The 23,378-nt window shown below is 49.1% G+C and overlaps 1 protein-coding gene and 1 pseudogene across 4 annotated transcripts; one reads left to right on the top strand and one right to left on the bottom strand.

Moving 5' to 3' along the window:
- LOC103634695 (protein TPR1) lies at nt 1–23,378 on the bottom strand. Of its 4 annotated transcripts, XM_035961592.1 has the most exons (26): nt 23,064–23,362; nt 21,501–21,680; nt 21,269–21,382; nt 11,284–12,295; nt 10,124–10,282; nt 8,955–9,129; nt 8,752–8,872; nt 8,001–8,101; nt 7,621–7,756; nt 7,377–7,486; nt 7,172–7,241; nt 6,987–7,060; nt 6,798–6,893; nt 6,628–6,720; nt 6,144–6,271; nt 5,801–6,044; nt 5,557–5,727; nt 5,364–5,459; nt 5,116–5,271; nt 2,453–2,563; nt 2,195–2,374; nt 1,993–2,121; nt 1,818–1,913; nt 1,491–1,673; nt 1,253–1,410; nt 1–456 (listed from the first exon to the last, which is right to left on the bottom strand). In XM_035961592.1, exons 5-26 carry the CDS (start codon nt 10,228–10,230, stop codon nt 240–242), a joined length of 2,952 nt encoding a protein of 983 aa, XP_035817485.1. In that variant the 5' UTR covers nt 10,231–10,282; nt 11,284–12,295; nt 21,269–21,382; nt 21,501–21,680; nt 23,064–23,362; the 3' UTR covers nt 1–239. The 4 variants fall into 4 exon arrangements, with proteins under 4 accessions (XP_035817485.1, XP_020398069.1, XP_020398071.1 ...); XM_020542480.3 differs by lacking the exon at nt 11,284–12,295 and having other exon boundaries at nt 23,064–23,378; XM_020542482.3 differs by lacking the exon at nt 11,284–12,295 and having other exon boundaries at nt 8,001–8,053; nt 23,064–23,378.
- On the top strand, nt 4,020–5,109 carry LOC103634694 (transcription factor TEOSINTE BRANCHED 1-like; annotated as a pseudogene).

The raw sequence follows: 23,378 nt of genomic DNA, 5'->3' as shown, positions 1-23,378 counted from the left end.
TGAACTTGAACCTATTCTATCTTTTTTTTTCAACAAATGGCAATGACATCCTAACAGCATGCACATACAGATAAGTCGGTGTAATTAGAAAGTTTAGGGCTAGTTTGGCAACAGCATTTTTCTAAGGAATTTTTATTTTCCCAAAGAAAAATGAACTAATTTCCTTAATAAAATAATTTTTTTTAGAAAAATAGGGATGCCAAACTAGCCCTTACAGAAGAATGCTTAGGAAATACAATCTATCTTTGGATTTGGTCCGTAGCAGGGTTACTCGTAGTCGACGAAGCTGGTGTCTTGCCGTTGGGGGTGCCATTGGTCACCGGAGCAGGTGTTCCCCATTTTCCTTCGGACTCCAATGGCTCCAGCACTTTAACGAACCCATCTGACAGCCCCACCGCAAATTGGTTTGGCTCGTGCGGATGTGCGGCGACAACAAGAGGGTGAACATGTGGATTGCTGGAATAATGAAACATACATTTCTTAGGTGCCTGGTGCTATATATAAGGCTATCTCCAGCAGTTTATTCATCTATATATCCATATTCAAACATCACTCTGCGAACAGTACAATATACAGTGTAAAACAATATTTTGGGTGACTATATGAGTAAACTGCTGGACACAACCTAAGGATCATGTGGCATTATTGCAATCTATAATGTAATATGAATGGGCACTCTTAAGTGTAGAATCACGTCTAGAAAGTTCATTATCCAATATTTTCTGAATTCGCCATAATGCACCCACAGTCTAAGGATAGATCAACAGTACCAGAGGCAGAATAGCACCCTAGCTGCCTGAAGCCCTGAATCAGATCAATGGCACTAAGGATTGATCTATATGTACATCAATAATTGCCCCACAAGTATAACACAATGATCTCACAACAGTGGTGATAACCTATGAAGACTTCAACCACCAACAAAATCAACAATATACGTGATGCTCATTTAGTGCACTAATTGACTCTCAGAATTGATTGCTCACTAAGCCAAACCAAACCACTTAGAAGCAAGAACCCATAAAAAACTTGACCCCACAAAAAAGTACCAGCAAACTTGGCTGAAGAGACATTTAGCATCACACCTCTCTTTCATTTTAAATCAAAAAGCTTGCACAAACTATAATGTAATAGTTGAAATTGAGAAATTGCATTGGCATCACACCTCAAATGCTAACAAGTGAACAGAAAATGCACTGGGCCCATCCAAAATCCTCATATGGTCTTTAGCTAATTAGTATGTATAGGGTACCTGTTTATCACCGATTGCGCAATTCGGCATCTTAATCTCAAGTTCTCCGCGTCAAAAACACCTATGTTACCATCAATGAAGGCAGAAAAAACTAGCTGGCTGTTACATGAGTATGATGCATGGGATATGGAAGCTGACAATGTGTCCTGCGGTATCCACTGAAACAAGATAAACATATTTAATAGGTAATCAGGCAATGAGAAAATAGTACTTTTTGATCTAGTATATGATGTGCAACCTGATAGATCCTCTCCATTTTTGATGCATCATATATGGCTAGTTGAGTCTCTTGTACTACTAGCAAGTGATTTTGGTCAGAACTAAACTGGACCCGTGTATTTCCTGAAGGAGCCTTCCCAGCTAGCATTTGTATCGAGACTGTTCTCTTTTTTTCCCAGGTGTCATTGGTCCACACACAGAGCTGAATAGATGAAAGTCAGCGACTGCTTCATTGGTGCAAGTAAATTCAGAGAGAAAAACAAGAGAGGTAGGGAAGGAGATGAGGGTTGTTGAAAACATGGTCATCTTGGGACGCACAAACAAGAAATTCATTACTAATAGTAACCTGTGCATCGGCGCCTGAAGAAACAAGTACGCCAAGGTTGGTGGAGAATGCCAACCCAGTTATCCTCTTTTGATGTCCTTTGAGTTCAGTTTTTACCTGAAACCCCAAAGGTCAGAAGGCTGAATGAAATGATTCACAGAACCATAAACTGCATCATAGATTAGGCATTTATCACCTTATCTACCCTGACATCGTATATGTGAATGGTTGAATCTTCCATTCCTATTGCTATGATGTTATTATCTTGAGGGTGAAATGCTAAAAATGTTGATGCTGGTGGTGGCGGCATGAATGTTGTCAGCACCTGCATGAAGGATGCATGATTAAATCTTCTTGAAATCTGAAAATTTCATCAGAATAAAACAGTTAGACATTACCTTAAATGTCATCATGGTAAACAAAGAAACCTTCCCACCACAAGCAGACATCACATAGGAATCATTCTTGGAGAGTGCAATGCATGGGATTGCCTCCTCTGGATTGGTATCCGATGTATCATTTGTCATGACAAGACCGCTATTTGGCTGCCAATGGTGTGGCACAACACTGGCTGTGGCCTGATTACGACAGGAAAAATTACAACATGACCTTGGTTGTCCTAAAATACAAATGATCAACAGAAAAGTAACACATACTTTTCCACTAGGATTTTGCTCGTTTCGACTCCATTTCCATAGCCTTTGAATGGCGTTTGACCCTAGTGCTAGCAACCCAACACCAGAATTTGTGTACAGAAGTCGGACAACCTGTACACAAAAGATGTTAAACCCTCACATATTCCATGATGACAAGTGTGAAACGAAGAAAGAAAGTACGCGACCACAGAGGCCCCCGCGTCGCCCAGCTCGGGCGGCACCAACCCTAGCCACCGCCACCTCCTCTCCCACCTCTCTCTACCTCGCCGTCGTCGGAGCTAGCCGGCCAGATGCTCGCGCGGCTAACGGTGAAGGCGGCGGCGGGGCGATTCTGCCGGCTCTAGGCTCCTGCGCGCCGTCTGTGGTGACGACCATGGCTGCGTCCGCGGCGGCCGGCGGGTCATCTGCCGGACCGTGGCATGGGTGGCGTCAGCCGTGGCGGTGGCTCATGCCAGGCGCGGCCGCCTCGCCCCCCGGAGAGTGCTCGCCGGCGCGGGACGTCCTCCCCGGCGGCTGGCGGCAGGTGGTCCCAGATCTGGCTGGGCTCGGGCCAGATCCGGTGCCCGCGAGGCAGGGGCGCGCGCCTGTGCGTGGGAGGGGCGACGTCTGGCGTCGAGCGACGGTTGCGGCTGCGGCTGCGGCTGGTGCAGCCAGCACGACGTGGCTTTGGCTGGCGTGACTGCGACGGGCTATGTCGACGATGGCGGTCGTGGCTGGGCGCCACCTCCTCTGGCCGTTCTGGCCTGGAGAGGCTGGAGTCTGCAGCAGCGTCGACTAGTGGCTCGGACTAGCGCAGGGTGGTGGTGGCGGCAGGCCCCAAAATCTTCATCATTGGTGCGGGACGACGGGGCAGCGGCGACGGCGGAGGCAGCTTGCTGCGAGGTTTCGGCCAGACGCTGTGTTGGGGGGGCTCTTGGGCGAAAGTCTCGGCGACGGTGACGCCCATGGGCGCCGCTTCCCCTGTTGAGGGCATCGCATCCCCAACGCTATCTTCCTTGGGTGAAAACCTGGTCCATCGCGAACAGGCGACGGTGGCGTTCACGGTGACGTCACTCTCTTGCTGAAGGCGTCGCTTCTGAAGTTCGTCTCGGCCATGGCTTTGCCTTCGGCTGTTGCATCGCTTCTCGGTGCCTGGTATGCGGGTGGAGGTGGGGTTTTGCAACGTGAAGTCGGAGCTGCTATGTCAGGGGATGTGGCTCGGCAACGATAACATGAGGCGAACCTCCCTTCTTCGTGGTCCAGAATGTTTCGAAGGTCGGGCAAAAATCGGAGGCAGGGCGGAGGGTCAAGATTAGAAGTCGGAGCTGCTCTGTGCCTTGAGCCCGGCAACGATGACCTGTTGAGACCTTTCGCTTCGGGCTGTCTGTCTGCTTTTCGTTTGGTTCGTCTGTCAGCTGCTTTGGGAAGTCGGAGTTGCTGGATGCTCTGCATCCTTGCTTGACAACGATCAGGGGCGGATCTCCACCCGGGGCTGCCTGGGCTGCAGCCCCGATCGGAAGTCGCGGCCCGCCCATCGTCGCGCCCAGCCCCAACCCTAGCTCCTGCCGCCGCTTGGCTCTCCTGCCGTCCTGCCTGCGTCCTGGTACCGCGGCCGCACCTCCTCTTCAGCTCCAGCGCCGCAGCGCCTCGCCCGCGGCTCCTGCCCTCCTCTGTCCTCTCCAGGCTCCAGCTCTCCAGCACCGCAGCACGCTCGGCCGCTCGCCCACGGCCCGCGCGGCCGTGCCTCCTCTCCAGCAAGCGAAGAAGATGATGAAGAAGATGATGAAGAAGCACTAGAACTAGCTAGATCTCTTCTCTTACTAGCTAGAAGCTTGTACAAACAGTGCACCACAGATGTTGTCGTACCCTAACCCTCACCATTTCGGCGTCTGCCAAGAACTCCCACACCCAAATCCTACCGGCTTCCCCATGCCTCCACCGGGCGCGCATCTGGATCAGCGCTACTACGTGGACCATCACTTCTTTCCCGGCCACGGTCACTGCTTCAACTCCGAGACTCTGGAGGCGGTGCTGAGGCCGGCGCGCGCTGCCCCAGAGTGCGACGAGGCCCTAGTCACGGCGCCGCAGGCGGGTGGAAGAAGAAACGGTAGTCTGCCTGCCGCCACCGCCGGCCAGGGCCAGGGCCCGAGCACGGAAGCGCCCGTTCCGGACGGACCGGCACAGCAAGATCCGGACGGCGCAGGGCGTGCGCGACCGCCGGATGCGGCTGTCCCTCGACGTCGCCCGCGACTTCTTCGCTCTGCAGGACCGGCTCGGCTTCGATAAGGCCAGCAAGACGGTGGACTGGCTTGGTATTTTTTTTGTTTGGCTTACATTTTTTTTTGTTATAGTCTTAACTTAGTAGCCCCCCTCTTGGATCAATCCTAGATCCACCACTGACAACAATGACCCTTGGCAGTTTTATGTGCTCTCGTGTGGGGTTGCCGCTGCCTGTGTTTATTTGGGCACTCTGTGTCGGTGGTGAGTGCGGTGCCGTGTTGATGTCCCAAACCAACCAGCGAGTTAGGTTGTATGGTGTCGGCGTGTTGATGTCCCAATCCAACCGCCTGTTGTTTGTTGTTTAGTCCGATCTGAACCACTTCTTTATTAATATAATCAGCAGCTCTCCTGCCTGGTTCGTTTAAAAAAAACAAGTGTGAAACGTACATCAAGAAAATCCAAACCTTTCTAGCCTGATCGGGAGTTTCTGGCATTGTTGCTACACGGCATTGTTGGGGATTTAGAACCTCCATTAGTTCCGAAGCTTTTGCTTTATCAGACTTTTCTTCTGAGATTCTTGCCTTTATATCTATGCTTCTTGATGCTGTATCGCCACCAGTCTATTCAAATTTGTCATCAAGTCAGAGTTATTTAAACTATTGATAATAGGTAAGGCAAGGAACCTTTTGTCTGAAACCATGAATCACCATACCAGCATAGGAGATGGCTTTGCAGGAGAATTCCTATCCAAGTGATCCATTCGGCCTATGTTAGGAGATATGGTAGCAACAACAGGAGCACCTGAGACCTGTAAATTCAAAACTAGTGTCAGGGTTCAGGGTCAATCTAAAAACGAGGCTATGAAGCACTAAATAAAAATAGCAGTCAAAAAGTTCTGTTAGAACCTTCATAGAAGCATCTTCGTATTGTAGCCTAAATGCTTCGAAAGGAGGCCTGCTACCTAATGCGCGTAGATTTCTGAGTCCATCAGCATTTGCAAGTATCTTAAAACCATTGTCCACTGTAGTAACAGCAAGAAGATTGCCTTCTTTATTGAACCTCAAGCGAGGAAGAGCCTGCCATAATGTAAAATGGTTAGATTGACCCCTCCTAAAGCAAGGACAAACATGAAAGTGAGCAGATACTAACTGGGAGGCCTCCTTCAGCGTCGGTGCAGATCAGCATATTATTATTATCAACATCCCAAAATTTAATCTTGTTATCTTCACCAGCAGCCAAAATGTGATTCTGAGCTATATCAAACTGCACTACACCAGCAACACCAGCTGACCTCTTACGGAATCCAGAATATGTCCTCTTGATAGATCCATCATTTTCATTCCACTGAACCAAATATGAGTCTCCCTCTTTGCTTGTTCCACATGAGAACAACCTTCACACGAAGGAAAAGCACATTGTTTCATTAGTAAAAATTGAAACAACTAGAACTAACTTTGGTGGTAAAAATAAGAGATAACCTATCTATTCTTACCTAGTCCCATCAGCACTATATAGCAAAGTAGTACACCACTTGCCAGGAGCTTCATAGTCCACCCTAGATCCCACATTGTCATAAAGCCAGGCCTTAATTTTTCCATCAAGGGAAGTTGAGAAGATGAACTGCATCAAACATAAGAATATCAACCAGGAATTTGATAAAATTGATGATAAACAATGGGGACAGCTCTTGGACAAATGCTATTGCGAACAAAAAAGAGATACCATAAATACTGCTAAAATCAACATTTGTTCACTTAAAAGTCATCCACATGCGGACCTCCCTTTTTTCCACTTGAATAGGCATATCACTATATTGTATGCCATAGTCGCAGTAGAAACTCCATAGCCATAATCCCTAAATTTAAACTAGAGCAAACAACAAATTAAAACTTGGTGTAAAAAAGGCATCGATAGCAAAGATTGGTATTGCATCCAGAATGAATTGTTGATGTGTACATATTACTTAGACAACACACCTGAATACTCTGTTTGTGATGCGCACATATAGAATACACAGGCGCCTTGTGCCCTTCAAATGTAAATAATTTCTGTCCATGCATATTCCATACCTAAAAAACGAAAATGAAGTTCAAGGAGACAAGCCAAGTAAAAAGTAAATTAATTTTCCATAAGTCACATCTCCTACCTTTATCAGTTTATCATCTCCACAGGTGACCACACAAAGTTGCTTGTTTGGTCGTGAGAATGCTATATCATTTACACCTCCAGAATGAGCAACAATCTGACATGAAGAAAAATGGTAATAACACAGTTTAAGTTATATGGGTTATGTCATTTTTAATTATCTATAAGAGTTTGTTGTGGATTGTGGTACCTCTAGAACATGTCGTGTCTCATTTGGTGGTTGATATGCATATACACGGATCAAATATTTTGTGAATGCAACTCCTAAAACCAAAAAAATGCAAGTTTAAATGAGAACTGTTGCTCAACAAAGTGTTACTTAGTTTCTTTTCTCAGCCAACGTATTAGCTGAAAAGGTAAAGTATTGATACTAACCAATCAATTCTCCATGAGGGCTCCAGGTAACTCGATTAATGGACATGGGGGGGTCTTTAACAACAGCATTCTTTACACAGGAATGGCAAATAATCAGACTCACAAGATGAAACACACACGCGCACGCTACCAGACAAGGTACAAGTAAATAGTCATAGATATAAGAAGTAAATTACAGCTAAGACTTCAGCTTGTATTTGAATACCTGAAATTGTGGTGAGCATGCATTTGTATCCAGAATTTTAAAGGGCTTTGAAAGTAATGTTTGACGCAGACCGATCTCATAAAGTGTAAATTCACCATTAGCAGATCCCACTGTGTAGTAAAACACAGGGTAAGAAAATTAGTTAATTTAAATGTTTTTTAGGATTCAGACAGGTTACATGAAACAGTGCATGCCACATTTTATATATAAAGATAATTAAATAACACAATTATCTTGATCATACCTAGAAGCAGTGTATGGCGAGTTGGATGAAAATCCATGCTAGTTACATTAGATCCATGTGACAATGAACAAGCAACTGTCCTTGGAAGATCATCCATTGACCATGCACGTTGAGGAATGGGAGTAGGATATGTGGTCTGCATAGGGTCGATAATGGATCGTGATCCAAATATTTCTTCACAATAAGTTAGGGCCCTTAAAAAGATTTAGTTCAAAATAAATAGGAATAGAGCTCGATTCTAATTCGATTCGATACTTAAATTTTATAGTATAAAATCTAGAGCCCATTACCACCCCTAGGTCTGCATAAGAATGATTGATTATTAAAATTCATACAAAATCCAAAAATGTCATATTTTCTAAGTGCAAATGCAAAATTACCTCACCAATGCCATGTCCACCAGGCCTCAAGCGCTTCATTAGTTGCTCAGGCACTGCACTTTGATAGTCTGTTATAGTTGGGCGTTTCAACATGGAGACAACTGACGAAACAATATAATATAAAATTATAAATGACGTCATGTGATGTTTTGAGACATGCATATAATTGAAAACATAAATACATTTCCACATGACAACACACAACGATTCTAAGAAAAACTGAATGGCCCTTTTTCTGAGCTAAACCTTTGCAGGTTAACTCAGAGTGTCACATTACTAATTAATTGCTGCACCAAATTATCATACTTGTTACTATATGAACTGACAGGAAAACACAAAAACATAAGAATCTGCACTGAAACCGTAGAGCAAACAGAATTAAACCTGCCAAAGAGTAGTCAGTAGCGTTATTTCACATATAGGCATGGGATTGAAGTCATCAATGTGTATTAGCTACATCATGTTTCATAACTGAGTAATTTGTAAATTATAACAAATTAGAAAAATCTAATATATATGTCTGGAACTGAAGTTCTACATGTGTAATTGTTTCTAAAATGGACTGATACGAAGTACAACGGCATAGTAAACTACAAATATATGTGTTTAATATATTAATTGAATTGCACAGAAAATAGAAAATTGTTAAAATATATTAATGTAGATCAAATTAACCACTGTGAGGAACAAATATGTTCAAAACAAGCAACCAGATGAACTTTAATAGAAATGTAGCACCACACTTTCATACCTTGATTGGGTGGAACAGGTATTGACGAGGCTGCTACAACAGCAGACTGAACAGATGAAGGGACGGCTGTATTCGTCAGCCAACGAGCTAAAGATGGACTAGGTGGAGGAAGTTGGAGTGGCTGCATAAATAAATGCATAATGTAAAAACAAAAAAACATCATAAAAGCCATGCACAAGCAGAAAATGATCAAGCAAAGATACAGTATGAGCTGTCAGGGGTGGATATGCGGCACCAGCCTTTGGAACAGCTGCCAGTGGTACAGATACCCGTGATGCAGGAGCTCCATTGGGTAAAGTACATGTATGGTCAGTGAATAAAGTTTTGATATCTGGATTTGGACGAGGATTCTTACAATGTTGATGCTGCCAATTCAAGCTGCACATTTTGGGGAGGGCATCATAATCACAATAAAAATTGTAACGGAACGAAAACAGAATGTGCAGTAACAGGGCCGTGCGAGAGGGGGTGCTAGCTGTTCAGTGGAACAGGGCCCCCAAATCCTGAGGGCCCCAAAATTTTCAAAGCTACAGTCCGTTGCTCACGTAATTTTGTTAGTCCATATCGTCTATGGCCGGTTGACAGTCACGGCGTCTGCCAGAGTCTCAACGTGTGCTAGCCTAGTAGGCTAGTAGCATGCTAGGAGAGTATGAGTGCATGTTTACACTCTACAGTCTGCCACAAGCTGGTAGTGAGTGGTGGCCAGACAAGCCTGCTGCGCCACTGCGTCTGTGTGCATTAGGACACCAAGAAAGCAAGGTGAATTTTTAAATATTTTTTCTTTAACTAGGTTTGTTACTTTGTTTGATTATATATTGAAATATAAATTGATTAGACCTTTTCAATTATTATTGGACATCCTTATAAACTAAATAATTTTATTGCATTTATCTTTTTTATGTACGTGCACCATTTGGTTTAGTATTCCAAGATCCAACTATCGACCATGCCTGATTCTCGTTCCAAAAGGCGTAAGAAGAGACAAAGAATAGAAGATTTAATTGAGTCTCAGAAAGAAGCTATAAATATATTTACTATTGAAAATCACAAGTGCCCTCAGTCATTTAATCAAGGCCCAACACTTGATAATAATGCTCACAATGGTCCTTGAGATGGCCAAATGGATACGAATAATATGAGCATATAATTGAAGAATTTATTTCAAGAAATACTAAAAATAGTTATTTAAGTGAAAATTATGCAACCAAAAATTGAATATATATATATATATATATATATTTATATCTTAATGTTATCTAATATATTCTAAATTTTATAGTATTGTAATGGTGAGGCTTATTCTAGAGTTTGCCCTCAATTTTGCTGGCACGGCCCTGTCCAGTAATGTAACAACATTAGATTACTTTCAAACCTTTGATTAATTAAAGTTCGGAGGCGTGATGCCTTAAGAGTCGGGAAGACAAGTTTTTCCTGGAGAAGAGGGTTGGCTTTAATGAGTTTTTTTAGTTCAACCAGCATAACAGTTCGAGCTGATTTAGTATCCCCATAATTAGACAACTGTTCATTTTCCCTGCAACAAAGAAACATTCATTTGGTAATTTGAGCAAAAATTGAAAACAGAAGCAGCAGGCTAAGGAATTATAATACTTAGAATAAACATTGTAAGCTAGTAATCTATACTACTATATTAAGGCTGCATGGGGGTAGCCTGCCTATATCTGGTTCTGCCTCTAGCCAATCTGCACCATCGATCTGTCCCTGCTCAATCCTGGCCCTCGAATCAATCCCCCCGATGGTCTGCTCCCCCATCTCAGCCACCCCCTTCCTCTCCCTCCCCCCGACGGTCCCGCTATCAACAACCCCCGACGCCAGAGCGGACCATAATCCTCCCTCTCCCTCCCTCCGCTCTCAACAACCCCCGCCCCCATCTCTCAGCCACCCCATCGCTCTGTCATCGTCCTCCCTCTCCCTCGCCCCGACAGTCCGCTCCACCCGCTCTCAACAACCCCCGCCCCATCGTCGTGTGTCTCGGCCACCCTCGACTCTGAGATCTACGCCGCTCTCAACAACCCCCGCTCTCAACAACCATGCTCCCAAGGAGGCTCCCAAGAATCTGCTCGCCCCTCCCTTTAGCGCAGAGCCGCACGTCCCCAATCCGCTACTCCAGCAAGCCCGCTCCCCGACTGTTCATCTACTCCGCCGTCACCTCGCGTCCGCCCTCGTCACGTTGGTTTTCGCCGAGGTGAGTTCTCCCTCCGTCCTTTTTCCTCTGCCCCACCGGCGTTCCCTCTCCCCTACCCAACTCCTGTCGCCTCTGCCTTGGCATGTTGGTCGGACTTGGCCAGCGCGGCGCGGCTGCACTCGGCCAGCGCGACCGGCATGATCCTGCGCGCACGGCTCCAATGCCCAGCCCCTGCTAGGATTTGCGGGTACCATTGCTTAATTCGTAACCATTATATTTTGTGGCCCGAATCTGGAGCAGTAAGAACCCAAATCCAAGCAAAGCAAAGGTGGTACCGAACGAACTACCAGCAGAACTTCGCCGGTGGAACACTGTACGAAGATTTTTACCTTGTGAAGTAACCGTGCTCCGCCGCGATGCCCAGCTTCTCGCAGGGGGGTGAACCACCTACTCAGCTCATCCTTCCCCCGTCCGCTCACGATGAACACTCTATTCTTTGGGTCCTCGCACAGACGATTCAACACAGAGATGACCTCACTGCTCGGCGTCCGGTCGATCGAATTCTCCGACATCACGGTGCTGTCGTAGTCCAGGAGAATCAGCCGGTTCTCCGTCCTCTGATACGAAGGGACAATGTGCTCCACGGAGAGCCGCCGGAAGTTCGGGCTAAGGGCCACCACCTTGAAGCTCATGCCGAACCCGATCCCCCAATGCCGACGCGAGAAATGGTCCTTGCAGGCATGTTGTAGGTCCGAGTCGAAGGACCGCGTCCAGTAGGCGACGCTGTGGGTGCTCACGTACTTGTAGTGCTTCTCGTGCCGCAACCGCTGCTCGGCCTCCGGCATCCGCAGCGCGACGTTCATGGCCTCCGCCACGGACTCCACGCTCCACGGGTTCACGCGGATCGCACCGCTGAGGGATGGGGAACAACCGATGAACTCAGAGAGCACGATGGCGCTCCGCTTGGGCGCGTCGTCTCCGAGCGCGGTGCTCTCCTGCCGGCATACCATATAGATGTACGGGATCCAGTTGAGCCTATCGCGCACGGCGCTCAGCAAGCAGCACTCGACAGCTGCGTAGTAGGCGGCCTTCTCCTGCGACGTCACTGGGCCGTCGATGAGCACGATCGACGTGTACCCGGGGGTGCCAAAACGCACATTGACCCAGGCGCTGATGGCCCTGGCCTCGTCCTGCACGCCCTGCATGTCGCGCCCTTCGCTGCGGGCAGGGTTGGCGATCTGCACCAGCACGGCGCGGCCACGGAGTTCCCGGTGCTCCACGAGCAGCTGCTCCATCACAAGATACTTGAGCCCGATCCCCTTGAACAGATCGACGTCGTCGACGCCTACCATGAGGCGCCTCCCCTTGTACGCCTCTGTCACCCGCCGCACCGCGTCAACCCTTTTAAGATAGAAATATCTGTCAAAGACTTGCAAAATATATTAAGGATAAATCTAGATATGACTCTAAAATGTTTTGACATGGCTGTTCGACTGCTTGCCAATAAAGATTCACGTATGTCAAAATGTGAAAAGATAAAGGATATAAAGCATTATATGGATATGCGCTTCTGGGTAAGTTTGTTTCCAATCAATAATGTAGCAATATACAGTATCTACCTCTAATCCTCATGTGGTCATGTATATATAGTTATCCAAAGAATGGTTGGTTTTGGTAAACTTCCAAAGTACCACGAGGACCCTACAACAAAAGAGCTAGCCAAAACACTCGACTGTTGGCCATCAATGAACTACTATATCACTGGTTGTAAATATGTAAGTATGTGTTCATTTCGAATGTATTTATAAAAAGACACTTCTTTGCAATCCTAATAATTGATGTTTTGCAGGTTCTTATGCCATGGAAATTCAACGAGTGCTACACCCTTTTCGTAATTGACCATGGTAAAAAGCACATGACTTTTATCGACTTTACACCCACTCAAGATTGGTGTAAGCATATGTCATACAAGAGGTTCGTGGAAGCGATTATCTTGGCCTCAAAGAAATATAAAATGCCTACAGCAAGAAACGTTCTGAATAGGTAGGGGATATTTTTAAGTGGGAACATACAATTCGGACTGGTCTTCCAATTGACTTAAAAATATTTTCTCCGTACCACGTACCTTCTCAACAATATAGAATTTTTCTATGATAACCATTGTATATAACATAGTTGGTCAAATATTATTCTATAGGGTTAATACCAGCTACCTCGTTCTACAAGCTATGGTCATGTGGGGAAATGATAGGCGATTGGAATTTGTTAGGGTGAGTGGAGTACATTTGTTTCATGTTCAAACATACAATCCAGTTACATAATACAAATTTGATTTGATGTTCTATTCTCTTATGTCTTTGTGTGTAGGATGCAAAGATTCTTCGAAGGAACTTTGTGATTGATCTATTAAGTTACGAGGACAATTCATGTCGTTATGCTATCCCTGCAAACATACAACAGAGACCTATCAATATCTCTACAAAGAAATAGATCAGTGTACGATTGTCGATATATTGTTTGTTTTAATGTAATTGTTGTGCACTCGCGTTTTATTAATAATTTGTGAGTCGTCGCAACGCACAGACACCTAACTATCATATATATAGGTTTGCATGATATTGATTGTTGCAATGTAGTGGTGAAATAGGTAGATTAAAATAACAAAATTTATATGTATAGCCAGGATCACCAATGGGTTACAAAATCTTTTCTCATAACAATATAACACATTTATATATAAGTTATCATGATATTATATGTTCTCGTTGCAACGCACGGGCACTAACCTAGTAAATATTGTGAAGCAACTAACATTTTTCATAGAAAACATCATGGTTTTAAATAGCCCGTTATAGTTCCACTATAGCTTCCATAGTGTGTTATTGCCAATTGTTCCGCTATTGCCACTAGTAGTATTTTAGCTTGGATAAGCAATGCTATTTGGACTAGCCACAGTATAATTTTGGCACCTTTCTTGTAAGAGAAATGGAGGACTTGTATTGCATAGAGGTTGGTTACATATATATAGACCCCAGGGAAATCCTAACCCTATTGGGCCGGCAGCCCAACAGTGGTGCCAGCCCATCTACACATATATTGATAATATAGGAACACACTCTTACATCCCCTGGCAATCGCAACGGGAGCACCACAAACGATGAGACTGCAGCAAAAGCCGAAGGTAGGAACCGACAAGCTGAAATCTCCCCGCAGTCGCAGCGTCATGAGGGTATGAATGTTACGACTGGAGTAGAGACCGGTGTGCACTCCATGCAGATGATAGCCCCTAGATGCTGAGTAGCCGATGGCGAGGTGGTGCATTGTTGCGACTTGGAGACACGCAGTAGCAGCCTCATTCTTCGGGGTGGTCGACGTTCGAGCGTCAACGGCCGGCGGGGCGATACAAAAGGGACATCAATAACCACATGGACCTTCTTGCATCTTTCTGTGTCCGGTTGTCGAGGAGCCCCGCTAGGGAAGCCGGCAGCAACAGGTGGCCGCGCCCACCAGAGGGGCCGCTTCGGCCTCTAGCCAGGGTAGGCAGCGACAGGATAGAAGGAACAGCGACCGATCCGGCCAGGAAGGCCACGACAGCGACAGATCCAACCATGAAGTCGATTGTTCTAGCCAGGAAGGTCGCGGCAATGCTGGATCTAGCCGAAAAAGGTCGCGGCAGCGACAGATCCGACGATGGCGGTGATAGAGAAGGGGGAGGGCGGTCCAACCAGGCAGGCAGCTGCGCCGGATCCAACCAGGCAGGGGAACAGCGTCGGCGGCGGAAGAAGGGAGAGGCGTTGCAGGGCCGGCTCAGGCGATGTACGCCAGCAGCCTACACACCAAAGCAGGAAATACGACAAGAGTAGAGGTGGCGCAAGGAGGGCGCCGGTCGCGGCGAGCGCAACAGGGGAGGACGTCGCGATCAGCAGGGGGAGGGTCAGAGGGGGAGGTCTGGGTGGCCGCCGGTGGCAGGGGAGATGGCTTGCGGCGATAGGGAGAAGGGTGGTGGCAGCTAGAGGGGGGAGGGAGAAACCATAGCTCGATTCCATGTTGGAAAGGCTGAAACCCAATGATTTCAAGTCGTCCGATTAATCGCGATTAATCGGTCTGGTCGGCCTGGAAGCCTCGATTAGGCACAGCGACTCAATTAGTCCCCCAGGTCGTCCAATCGTCCGACTAGTCGGTACCTAGTCGCGGTTAATCGCCCGACTTGGCGGAGCAAACGACCAGCGACCAGCCGACCATTTACTTTCTAATTGGGCTACGGGCTCCCGACTTTTGGCCCAACTACAGGGCATATGAAACGGCAGCCCCTGAAAACCCTTAACCCTAACGTAGCATCTGCCTTCCCTGGTGACTGGCTTCTCTGTCCATGTCGGCGGACTCTCCTCATCTGCTCATCTTCCCTGGCGGTTGATTCGGTTCATCCTCCATTTGTCCATCTCCAGCATGAGTAATTTAGTATTCTAGTTTCAATTCCAAATTTCCAATTGAAACTCTCCGGTTCTACTTTACTTGTGCAAGTTCTAACTTGTGTTGTTGCTGCCTGATTGGTGATTGGTTGATTGCCTCTACTAAGTACTGAGTACATTATATAACTATATATCTATAGTCCATTAGTTCTATACATAATTATATATATATAATATACTTCCTGGTCCTGGAGATACACATGACGACTAGATGGACGATTAGGGGCGATTAGGTCTGGCTAGTCGTCCAGGTCGCCCTAATCACGATTAATCGCCTGGTCGCCTGGAGAGGACGACTGTCATGTACGGTAAGCCGTACACAAGGCGCAGGCGCGCTCGCGACATCCGGCGGGCAGCGGAGCGCGCCAACAGTGCAGCAGCGCCGCAGATGGCAGGCACTCAAGTTTAGGAAAGCAGCAGCCACCTATGGCAAGGGATAAATAGGAAAGTACCAATTTGGCTCTTATGGCAAGGAATAAGTAGGAAAGTAGCAATTTAGCACTTATGGCAAGGAATAAGTAGGAAAGTAGTATTTTGGCAGGGAAGATAATTAGGGAGCTTGCTCCATTTGTGTGGCCGCCGGCCCTATATATCCCCAAGTGCGCAGCACTGTTGAGGGCAATAAAATATCAAGTCATCTCCCACCTCTCTCTCTCAAGCCTGCGGTTAGGAGGAATACTCCTACCGGAGAAGACGGCCGAAGGCTACGAGTTACGTAGCTGAGGCCCGGCGAGTCAAGGGTTCGACGCTCTTGACAGCTTGGTATCCCGAGTCCGGAGATCCTTGCCTCACCCAGTCCCGCCCACTGATCCACTAACCACACCACCATCCCCGACCACGCCCACCAGCGGTTCGCCATCCTCCATCCACATGGCCGAGCCCACTTTAGCTGACGTCATCGAGATGATGAAGGCCATGCAGGCCGACATCACCAGGCTGAAGGAGAAATCCGACTCCTCCTCCGCAAGCGGCGCCCAGCCCGAGCGTCATCGCGACATCGATCGCCCGCCAAGGTTCCAGAAATGGGACTTTCCACGGTTTGATGGCAAGACCGATCCCCTCCTCTTCATCAACAAATGTGAGTCGTATTTTCGCCAGCAGCGTACAATGGTGGAGGAGCAAGTGTGGATGGCCTCGTATAACCTCGAGGGCATCGCACAACACTGGTACATACAACTACAGGAGGACGAGGGCACCCCGTCCTGGAGCAGATTCAGGGAACTGCTCAACCTGCGCTTCGGGCCAGCCCTCCGTTCAGCGCCGTTCTTCGAGCTCACCGAGTGTCGACGCACCGGCACGGTCGAGGAGTACTCCAACCGATTCCAGGAGCTCCTACCCCGTGCTGGCAGGATGACGGAGGAGCAACGCGTCCAACTCTACACCGGCGGCCTGCTGCCTCCGCTCAGCCACGCAGTGCGGATACTCAACCCCGGCAACCTCAACACTGCTATGAGCCTAGCGCGGCAGGTGGAGCAGATGGAGCTCGCCAAGATCCCGGCACCAGCCAAGACAGGGCCGCGCGGCATCCTGCCGCCGCCACCTCCGCGGCCAGCGACGCAGGCGCTCCCGGCGCCACAGGCGCCCTTGGCGCTGCCAGCGCCGCCACTGGGCGCAGCAACGGGCCGTGGCGACGGCTCCAGGCGATTATCTCCAGAGGAGATGGCGGATCGGCGCCGCCAAGGACTGTGTTTTAATTGTAACGAGAAATATTCTCGTGGCCACAACCGTTTTTGCAGGCGCATTTTCTTCTTGGATGGCGTCGAAATTGAGGAGGCCGAGGCGGAAACGGGTGCCGCGGAGACCGACGCTCCCTGTTTCTCCCTCCAGGCCGTGGCCGGGGTCGCGCCAGGGGACACCATGCAGATCGCCGTCACCCTCGGTTCAGTCTCCCTGGTGGCACTGCTCGACTCGGGAAGCACCCACAATTTTATATCCGCAGCGGCGGCGCACCAGTCGGGCATCCCCATCCAGCGCCGACCCCGCCTCACGGCCATGGTGGCCAATGGCGAGCGGATCACCTGCGCGGGCGTCCTTCGCAATGCGCCGCTCCACGTCAAGGGCGAACTCTACCCGGCTGACCTCTTCGTCATGCCATTGGCCGGGTACGACGTCGTCCTCGGCACACGATGGCTTGGTGCGTTGGGGCCAATCGTGTGGAACCTCGCCAATCGCCGCATGACGTTCCAGCGCCAGGGGCGCTCCATCTCCTGGACGGGCACGCCCAGCCCCAAGGAGCCGGCGCTGCGCGCCACCAACGGGACGGACGCCCTACTGGAGGCCCTTCTCGCCTCGTTCGGGGGGCTCTTCGCAGCTCCGATGGGTTTGCCCCCCAAGCGCGCCCACGACCATCGCATTCTCCTCAAGCCCGATGCGTCACCGGTGGCTGTCCGGCCGTACCGCTACCCGGCTGCACACAAGGACGAGCTGGAGCGGCAGTGCAACGCCATGATTGACCAGGGGATCGTGCGTCGCAGCGACTCCCCATTCTCATCGCCCGTGCTCCTGGTCAAGAAGCCCGATGGCTCGTGGCGCTTCTGCGTCGACTACAGGGCCCTCAACGCCCTCACCATCAAAGACGCGTTCCCCATCCCGGTCGTGGAGGAGCTTCTCGACGAGCTCCACGGCGCCAAATTCTTCACCAAACTGGATCTACGGTCGGGCTATCACCAGGTCCGGATGCGGCCAGAAGACGTGCACAAGACCGCGTTCCGCACACACGATGGCTTATACGAGTTCCTCGTGATGGCATTCGGGCTCTGCAACGCCCCAGCCACGTTCCAGGCACTGATGAATGACGTGCTCCGGCCCTTCCTCCGACGGTTCGTCCTGGTATTCTTTGATGACATCCTCATTTACAGCAGCACGTGGGCCGATCACCTCCGCCATCTACGGGCCGTCCTCGACGAGCTACAACGCCATCAGTTGTTCATCAAGCGTTCGAAGTGTTCTTTCGGAGCAACATCTGTCGCCTACCTCGGCCACATCATCTCGGCCGCAGGGGTGGCCATGGACCCGGCCAAGGTGGCTGCCATTCACGACTGGCCGCCGCCGCGCTCGGTCCGAGCCGTTCGAGGGTTCCTCGGCCTCACCGGGTACTACCGCCGCTTCGTCCACAACTACGGCACGGTGGCTGCCCCCTTAACGGCCCTCCTCAAAAAGGATGGCTTCGTCTGGGATGACGCGGCCATGGCTGCCTTTACGGCGCTCAAGGCAGCTGTGTCGTCCGCTCCTGTCCTCGCCATGCCAGATTTCGGCAAGCGGTTCGTGGTGGAGTGCGATGCATCCTCCACAGGCTTCGGTGGGGTGCTCGTCCAGGAGGGACACCCGGTCGCGTTCTTCAGCCGACCTATTGCACCCCGCCACCGCGACCTCGCCGCCTACGAGCGCGAACTTATCGGCTTGGTCCAGGCTGTCCGGCACTGGCGGCCGTACCTATGGGGACGACACTTCATTGTCAAGACGGACCACTTCAGTCTCAAGTATCTCCTCGACCAGAGGTTGGCCACGATTCCCCAACACCATTGGGTGGGCAAACTTCTGGGATTCGACTTTACGGTCGAATACCGCTCGGGCGCCACGAACACCGTCGCCGACGCACTATCCAGGAGGGACCCCGACGAGGGCACGCTGATGGCCATTTCAGCACCCCGTTTCGACTTCGTCGAGCGCCTGCGCCAGGCACAGGCTACGGATCCGGCTCTCGTCGCCCTCTACGAAGAGATCCGCGCCGGCACGCGCGCTGCACCATGGTCCATCATCGGTGGGATGGTCGCCATGGAGGGGCGCCTCTATATCCCAGCCACTTCACCCCTATTACGGGAGATCGTGGCCGCTGTACATGATGACGGCCACGAGGGCGTCCACCGCACCCTGCATCGACTACGGCGCGACTTTCATTTTCCCAACATGCGTCGTATTGTGCAGGAATTCGTCAGGGCGTGCGGCACATGCCAAACATACAAGTCAGATCACCTACGTCCAGCTGGTCTCCTACAGCCCCTGCCGATCCCCAATGGGGTGTGGTCGGACATCGGCATCGACTTCATCGAAGCTCTGCCCCGCGTGCAAGGCAAGACGGTCATTCTCACTGTCGTCGACCGTTTCAGCAAGTACTGCCACTTCATCCCACTGGCGCACCCATACACGGCGGAGTCGGTGGCGCAAGCATTCTGCGCCGAGGTGGTGAGGCTGCACGGCATCCCGCAGTCCATCGTATCGGACCGAGACCCCGTCTTCACGTCGGCCTTCTGGAGGGAGCTAATGGCCCTGACTGGAACCAAGTTGTTCATGTCCTCCGCCTTCCATCCGCAAACCGACGGCCAGTCGGAGGCAGCCAACCGCGTCATCATGATGTACCTTCGCTGCTTCACCGGCGATCGACCCCGACAGTGGCTCCGGTGGCTTCCATGGGCGGAGTACACCTACAACACCGCCTACCAGTCCTCACTCCGCGAGACACCTTTCCGGGTGGTCTACGGCCGCGACCCACCGACCATCCGGTCCTACGAGCCGGGTGACGCACGCGTGCCCGCGGTGGCACAGGAGATGGAGGAACGGGCTGCCTTCCTCGACGACGTTCGCTACCGTCTCCATCAGGCGCAAGAATCCCAGAAACGCGCCTACGATCAGCATCACAGGCAGGTCGTCTACAATGTCGGTGACTGGGCCCTTCTTCGTCTCCGTCAACGACCATCGGCATCCCTGCCACGTTCCACCACGGGCAAGTTGAAGCCCCGCTACGTCGGCCCCTACCGTGTCAAGGAGATCATCAACGAGGCGGCCGTACGCCTACAGCTTCCATCCGACGCCAAAATCCACGACGTCTTCCATGTGGGCATCCTCAAGAAGTTCGTTGGGGCGCCACCAACGGAACCACCTGCGCTACCGGCCACACTCAACGGCGCAGTGGTGTCCACACCTTCCCGTGTCCTGGCGGGTCGCCTGGCTCGCGGCATTCGGCAAGTTCTGGTACAGTGGCACGGTGAACCAGTGTCGTCTGCGACCTGGGAGGATTTTGAGGATTTCAGGGCAAGCTTCCCCGCTTTCCAGCTCGAGGACGAGCTGACTTTCGAGGCCGGGAGAGATGTCATGTACGGTAAGCCGTACACAAGGCGCAGGCGCGCTCGCGACATCCGGCGGGCAGCGGAGCGCGCCAACAGTGCAGCAGCGCCGCAGATGGCAGGCACTCAAGTTTAGGAAAGCAGCAGCCACCTATGGCAAGGGATAAATAGGAAAGTACCAATTTGGCTCTTATGGCAAGGAATAAGTAGGAAAGTAGCAATTTAGCACTTATGGCAAGGAATAAGTAGGAAAGTAGTATTTTGGCAGGGAAGATAATTAGGGAGCTTGCTCCATTTGTGTGGCCGCCGGCCCTATATATCCCCAAGTGCGCAGCACTGTTGAGGGCAATAAAATATCAAGTCATCTCCCACCTCTCTCTCTCAAGCCTGCGGTTAGGAGGAATACTCCTACCGGAGAAGACGGCCGAAGGCTACGAGTTACGTAGCCGAGGCCCGGCGAGTCAAGGGTTCGACGCTCTTGACAACGACTAGATGACTAGATGATTTGAAATCATTGCTGAAACCCCTAACCCTAATTAGGGTTGGATTGCTATATTAATAGATAAGTATATGGTTGGGCCAAGGCCCATTACAGTGGATAACACACACAACACGCTAACAAGTTAATGCATCTGTACCAGCTGCTTGCCATGGCTTCCTAATGGTTCATGATCTATTAGTCCTATTTTCATTACCAGTGAAGATACATTAATTGCATTGCACCAAACAGGAAAAGCATTTTGAGTGACTAAAACATTGAAGGAGTAAGAAGCTCTAAGAAATATTTATTGTAAATGCTTTGCAACGATCTGATGCCATGGATTGAGAAAGCAAGATGAACAAACCTAAAATTCTCAAAAGTGAGAAGCTGTGTTATTTCCTTATATGACTCCTCATTGAATGTCGAAAAGACTTTAAGATCCTTAACAAGAATATCTAAAGCCTTTGCTCCATCATGCCTGTTTGGAACATAGAGAGAAAAAAGTCAGTAGAATGTTATAATTCCCCAAAAAATGGATCATAATTCAAAACCCAACTCCTCATTCAAATGAAGTTTGAAATATGAAAGAACAGTACCTATCAAGCGCTTCCAAATACTTCTGTTTCCTAATCTCAAAGAAGATCTTCATCGAATAATTATTGTCATCTATCTTGGTGAAACCTGACAAGTATTTCTCCACCTCATCCCAGTCCCCAGCATGGCCCTTCGCTTCAAAGTACTTCATATTGAAGAAGAACCCCGACTCTTGCTCAAACCTACAACACAATGTGAAGTAGGGAATTACTACATTATAGTAGAATATCAACGCACAGATAGTTCCATTTCTGGGATAAAAGAACGTGGGAGAACATCAGTTGTCAATTTTTTTCATCAATCAACAGAATGAGTACATTAAAGAGCTCGCAACTCCAATGGTCAAAACTGAAAAATATCGAGTAATCTCTTAACCAGACAACCACACTACAAGATTTGAGCTTGGAAAACTGATCCTAAACGACCAACCAAGTTCATGCCATTTATTGTAAAAAGACTAGAACTCACAAAGCACAGATCTGAGGCCCCGTTTGAATCCGATAGGATTCTGAGAATCCAGATAAAAAAAATATCTCAGAATCCTAGTATATCATCCAACCTCGGTATAGATTTTAGAGAGATTTAACTCATACATACTTAGAATCCCAAAACTGCTCTGATTCTTTTTATCCAGATTCTTAGATTCCCATGTGATCCAAACGGCACCTAACCAACCGTGTGTTTTCCCGCAACGCAAAAATTTGGAGCAAGCAAAATAGAATACAGTGCAGAACACATTGAAAATAGAATGTTATACAAGTTCCAACTAGCAAAGTGTCCGTACGTTTCCATATCTATATTTGATATAAAGTATAAAACAGAAAGACATATGTTCTATGGTTGGATGGGTATGAATTTAAATTCGAAGCCAACAACCATGATTCAAATCATCATTAAGCATAACTTTAGCTTTCCAGCTAAATTACTGTCTAGTGCGTCGTTTACCGATATATTGCCCGCAGGACACGACAAGAGGGCCAAAGCGCCAGTACACCTAACAGAGTAGTTCTTTTATATTTTTTTTGTGTTTTAGTTCAAAAATAAACTAACGAACAACAAATATTCAAAAACAGAGATAGTATTAATTAATAAAATTAATCCATGAGATTTACTTGTTCCGATGAAATTAAGTAACCGACACAGAAGACTAAGGCCAGTAGACAAAAAAAAAAAGGAGCACGCGATTGGTGTAGTAACCCGTACATGCAATGCAAGTTCCATGTTCCAAATGCGCCCCTGATTTTTTTTTCAGGAATAAAAAAGAAAAGCTGAGTCCCAGAAAATCAACTTTGACCGGATTAATTAAAAACAACGACTATGACGGACTACACGGTTCATGGTAAATCGAACAAGGCCTCAACTCGTCGAAGCCTAGAAACAGAGTAAAATTAAGAAACAGCTTAAAAAACAGAGCCGCGTCTGACCGAATTCGTAAGAAAAAGGCGGAAACGGGACAGGGCGACAGGCTGCGCGCGCCACAAAGAGCATGATCGATCCAACTACTCATGACTCATCAACCCAAGGACCAAGGTAACCACCGCAAAGAGAGGAGAGGGTGTACGCACTTATGCATGGTCTCCTTAAACTTCTCCTCGTCTAGGAACTGGAGGACGAGGAAGACGATGTCGCGGGTGAGCGATGACATGGCGGCGGTAACCGGCCCCGCCCGGTGCACGATCCGCGCGCCCTGGAGCTTGGCTAGCGCCCTCGAGTCCGCGGAGCGCGATCCTGGTGGCTTGGCCGCGCGGGCGGGCGCGAATCCTAGAGTTCCGTCGTCGGCCCCCTCTCGCGCGAGCGAAGCGGAGGCGAGAGAGAAGCGGGGATGGGGTGGAAGGAAGAGGGTTGGGTGGGAGAGAGAAACTCCAGTCTCGCTTTTCTTC

The sequence above is a fragment of the Zea mays genome, chromosome 8 (assembly GCF_902167145.1).
Source record: "Zea mays cultivar B73 chromosome 8, Zm-B73-REFERENCE-NAM-5.0, whole genome shotgun sequence".
Classification (NCBI taxonomy): Eukaryota; Viridiplantae; Streptophyta; class Magnoliopsida; order Poales; family Poaceae; genus Zea; species Zea mays.
This window is presented reverse-complemented; position numbering and strand designations above follow the sequence as displayed.

Excerpts from the sequence above, each read along its gene's own strand:
- LOC103634695 (XM_020542480.3), bottom strand. The coding sequence starts at position 23,143 with ATGTCATCGCTCACCCGCGACATCGTCTTCCTCGTCCTCCAGTTCCTA. Across the intron at positions 1,914-1,992 it reads ACGATGTCAGGGTAGATAAG|GTAAAAACTGAACTCAAAGG; the intron begins GTGATAAATGCC and ends TTGGGGTTTCAG. Across the intron at positions 457-1,252 it reads GCGCAATCGGTGATAAACAG|CAATCCACATGTTCACCCTC; the intron begins GTACCCTATACA and ends TCATTATTCCAG.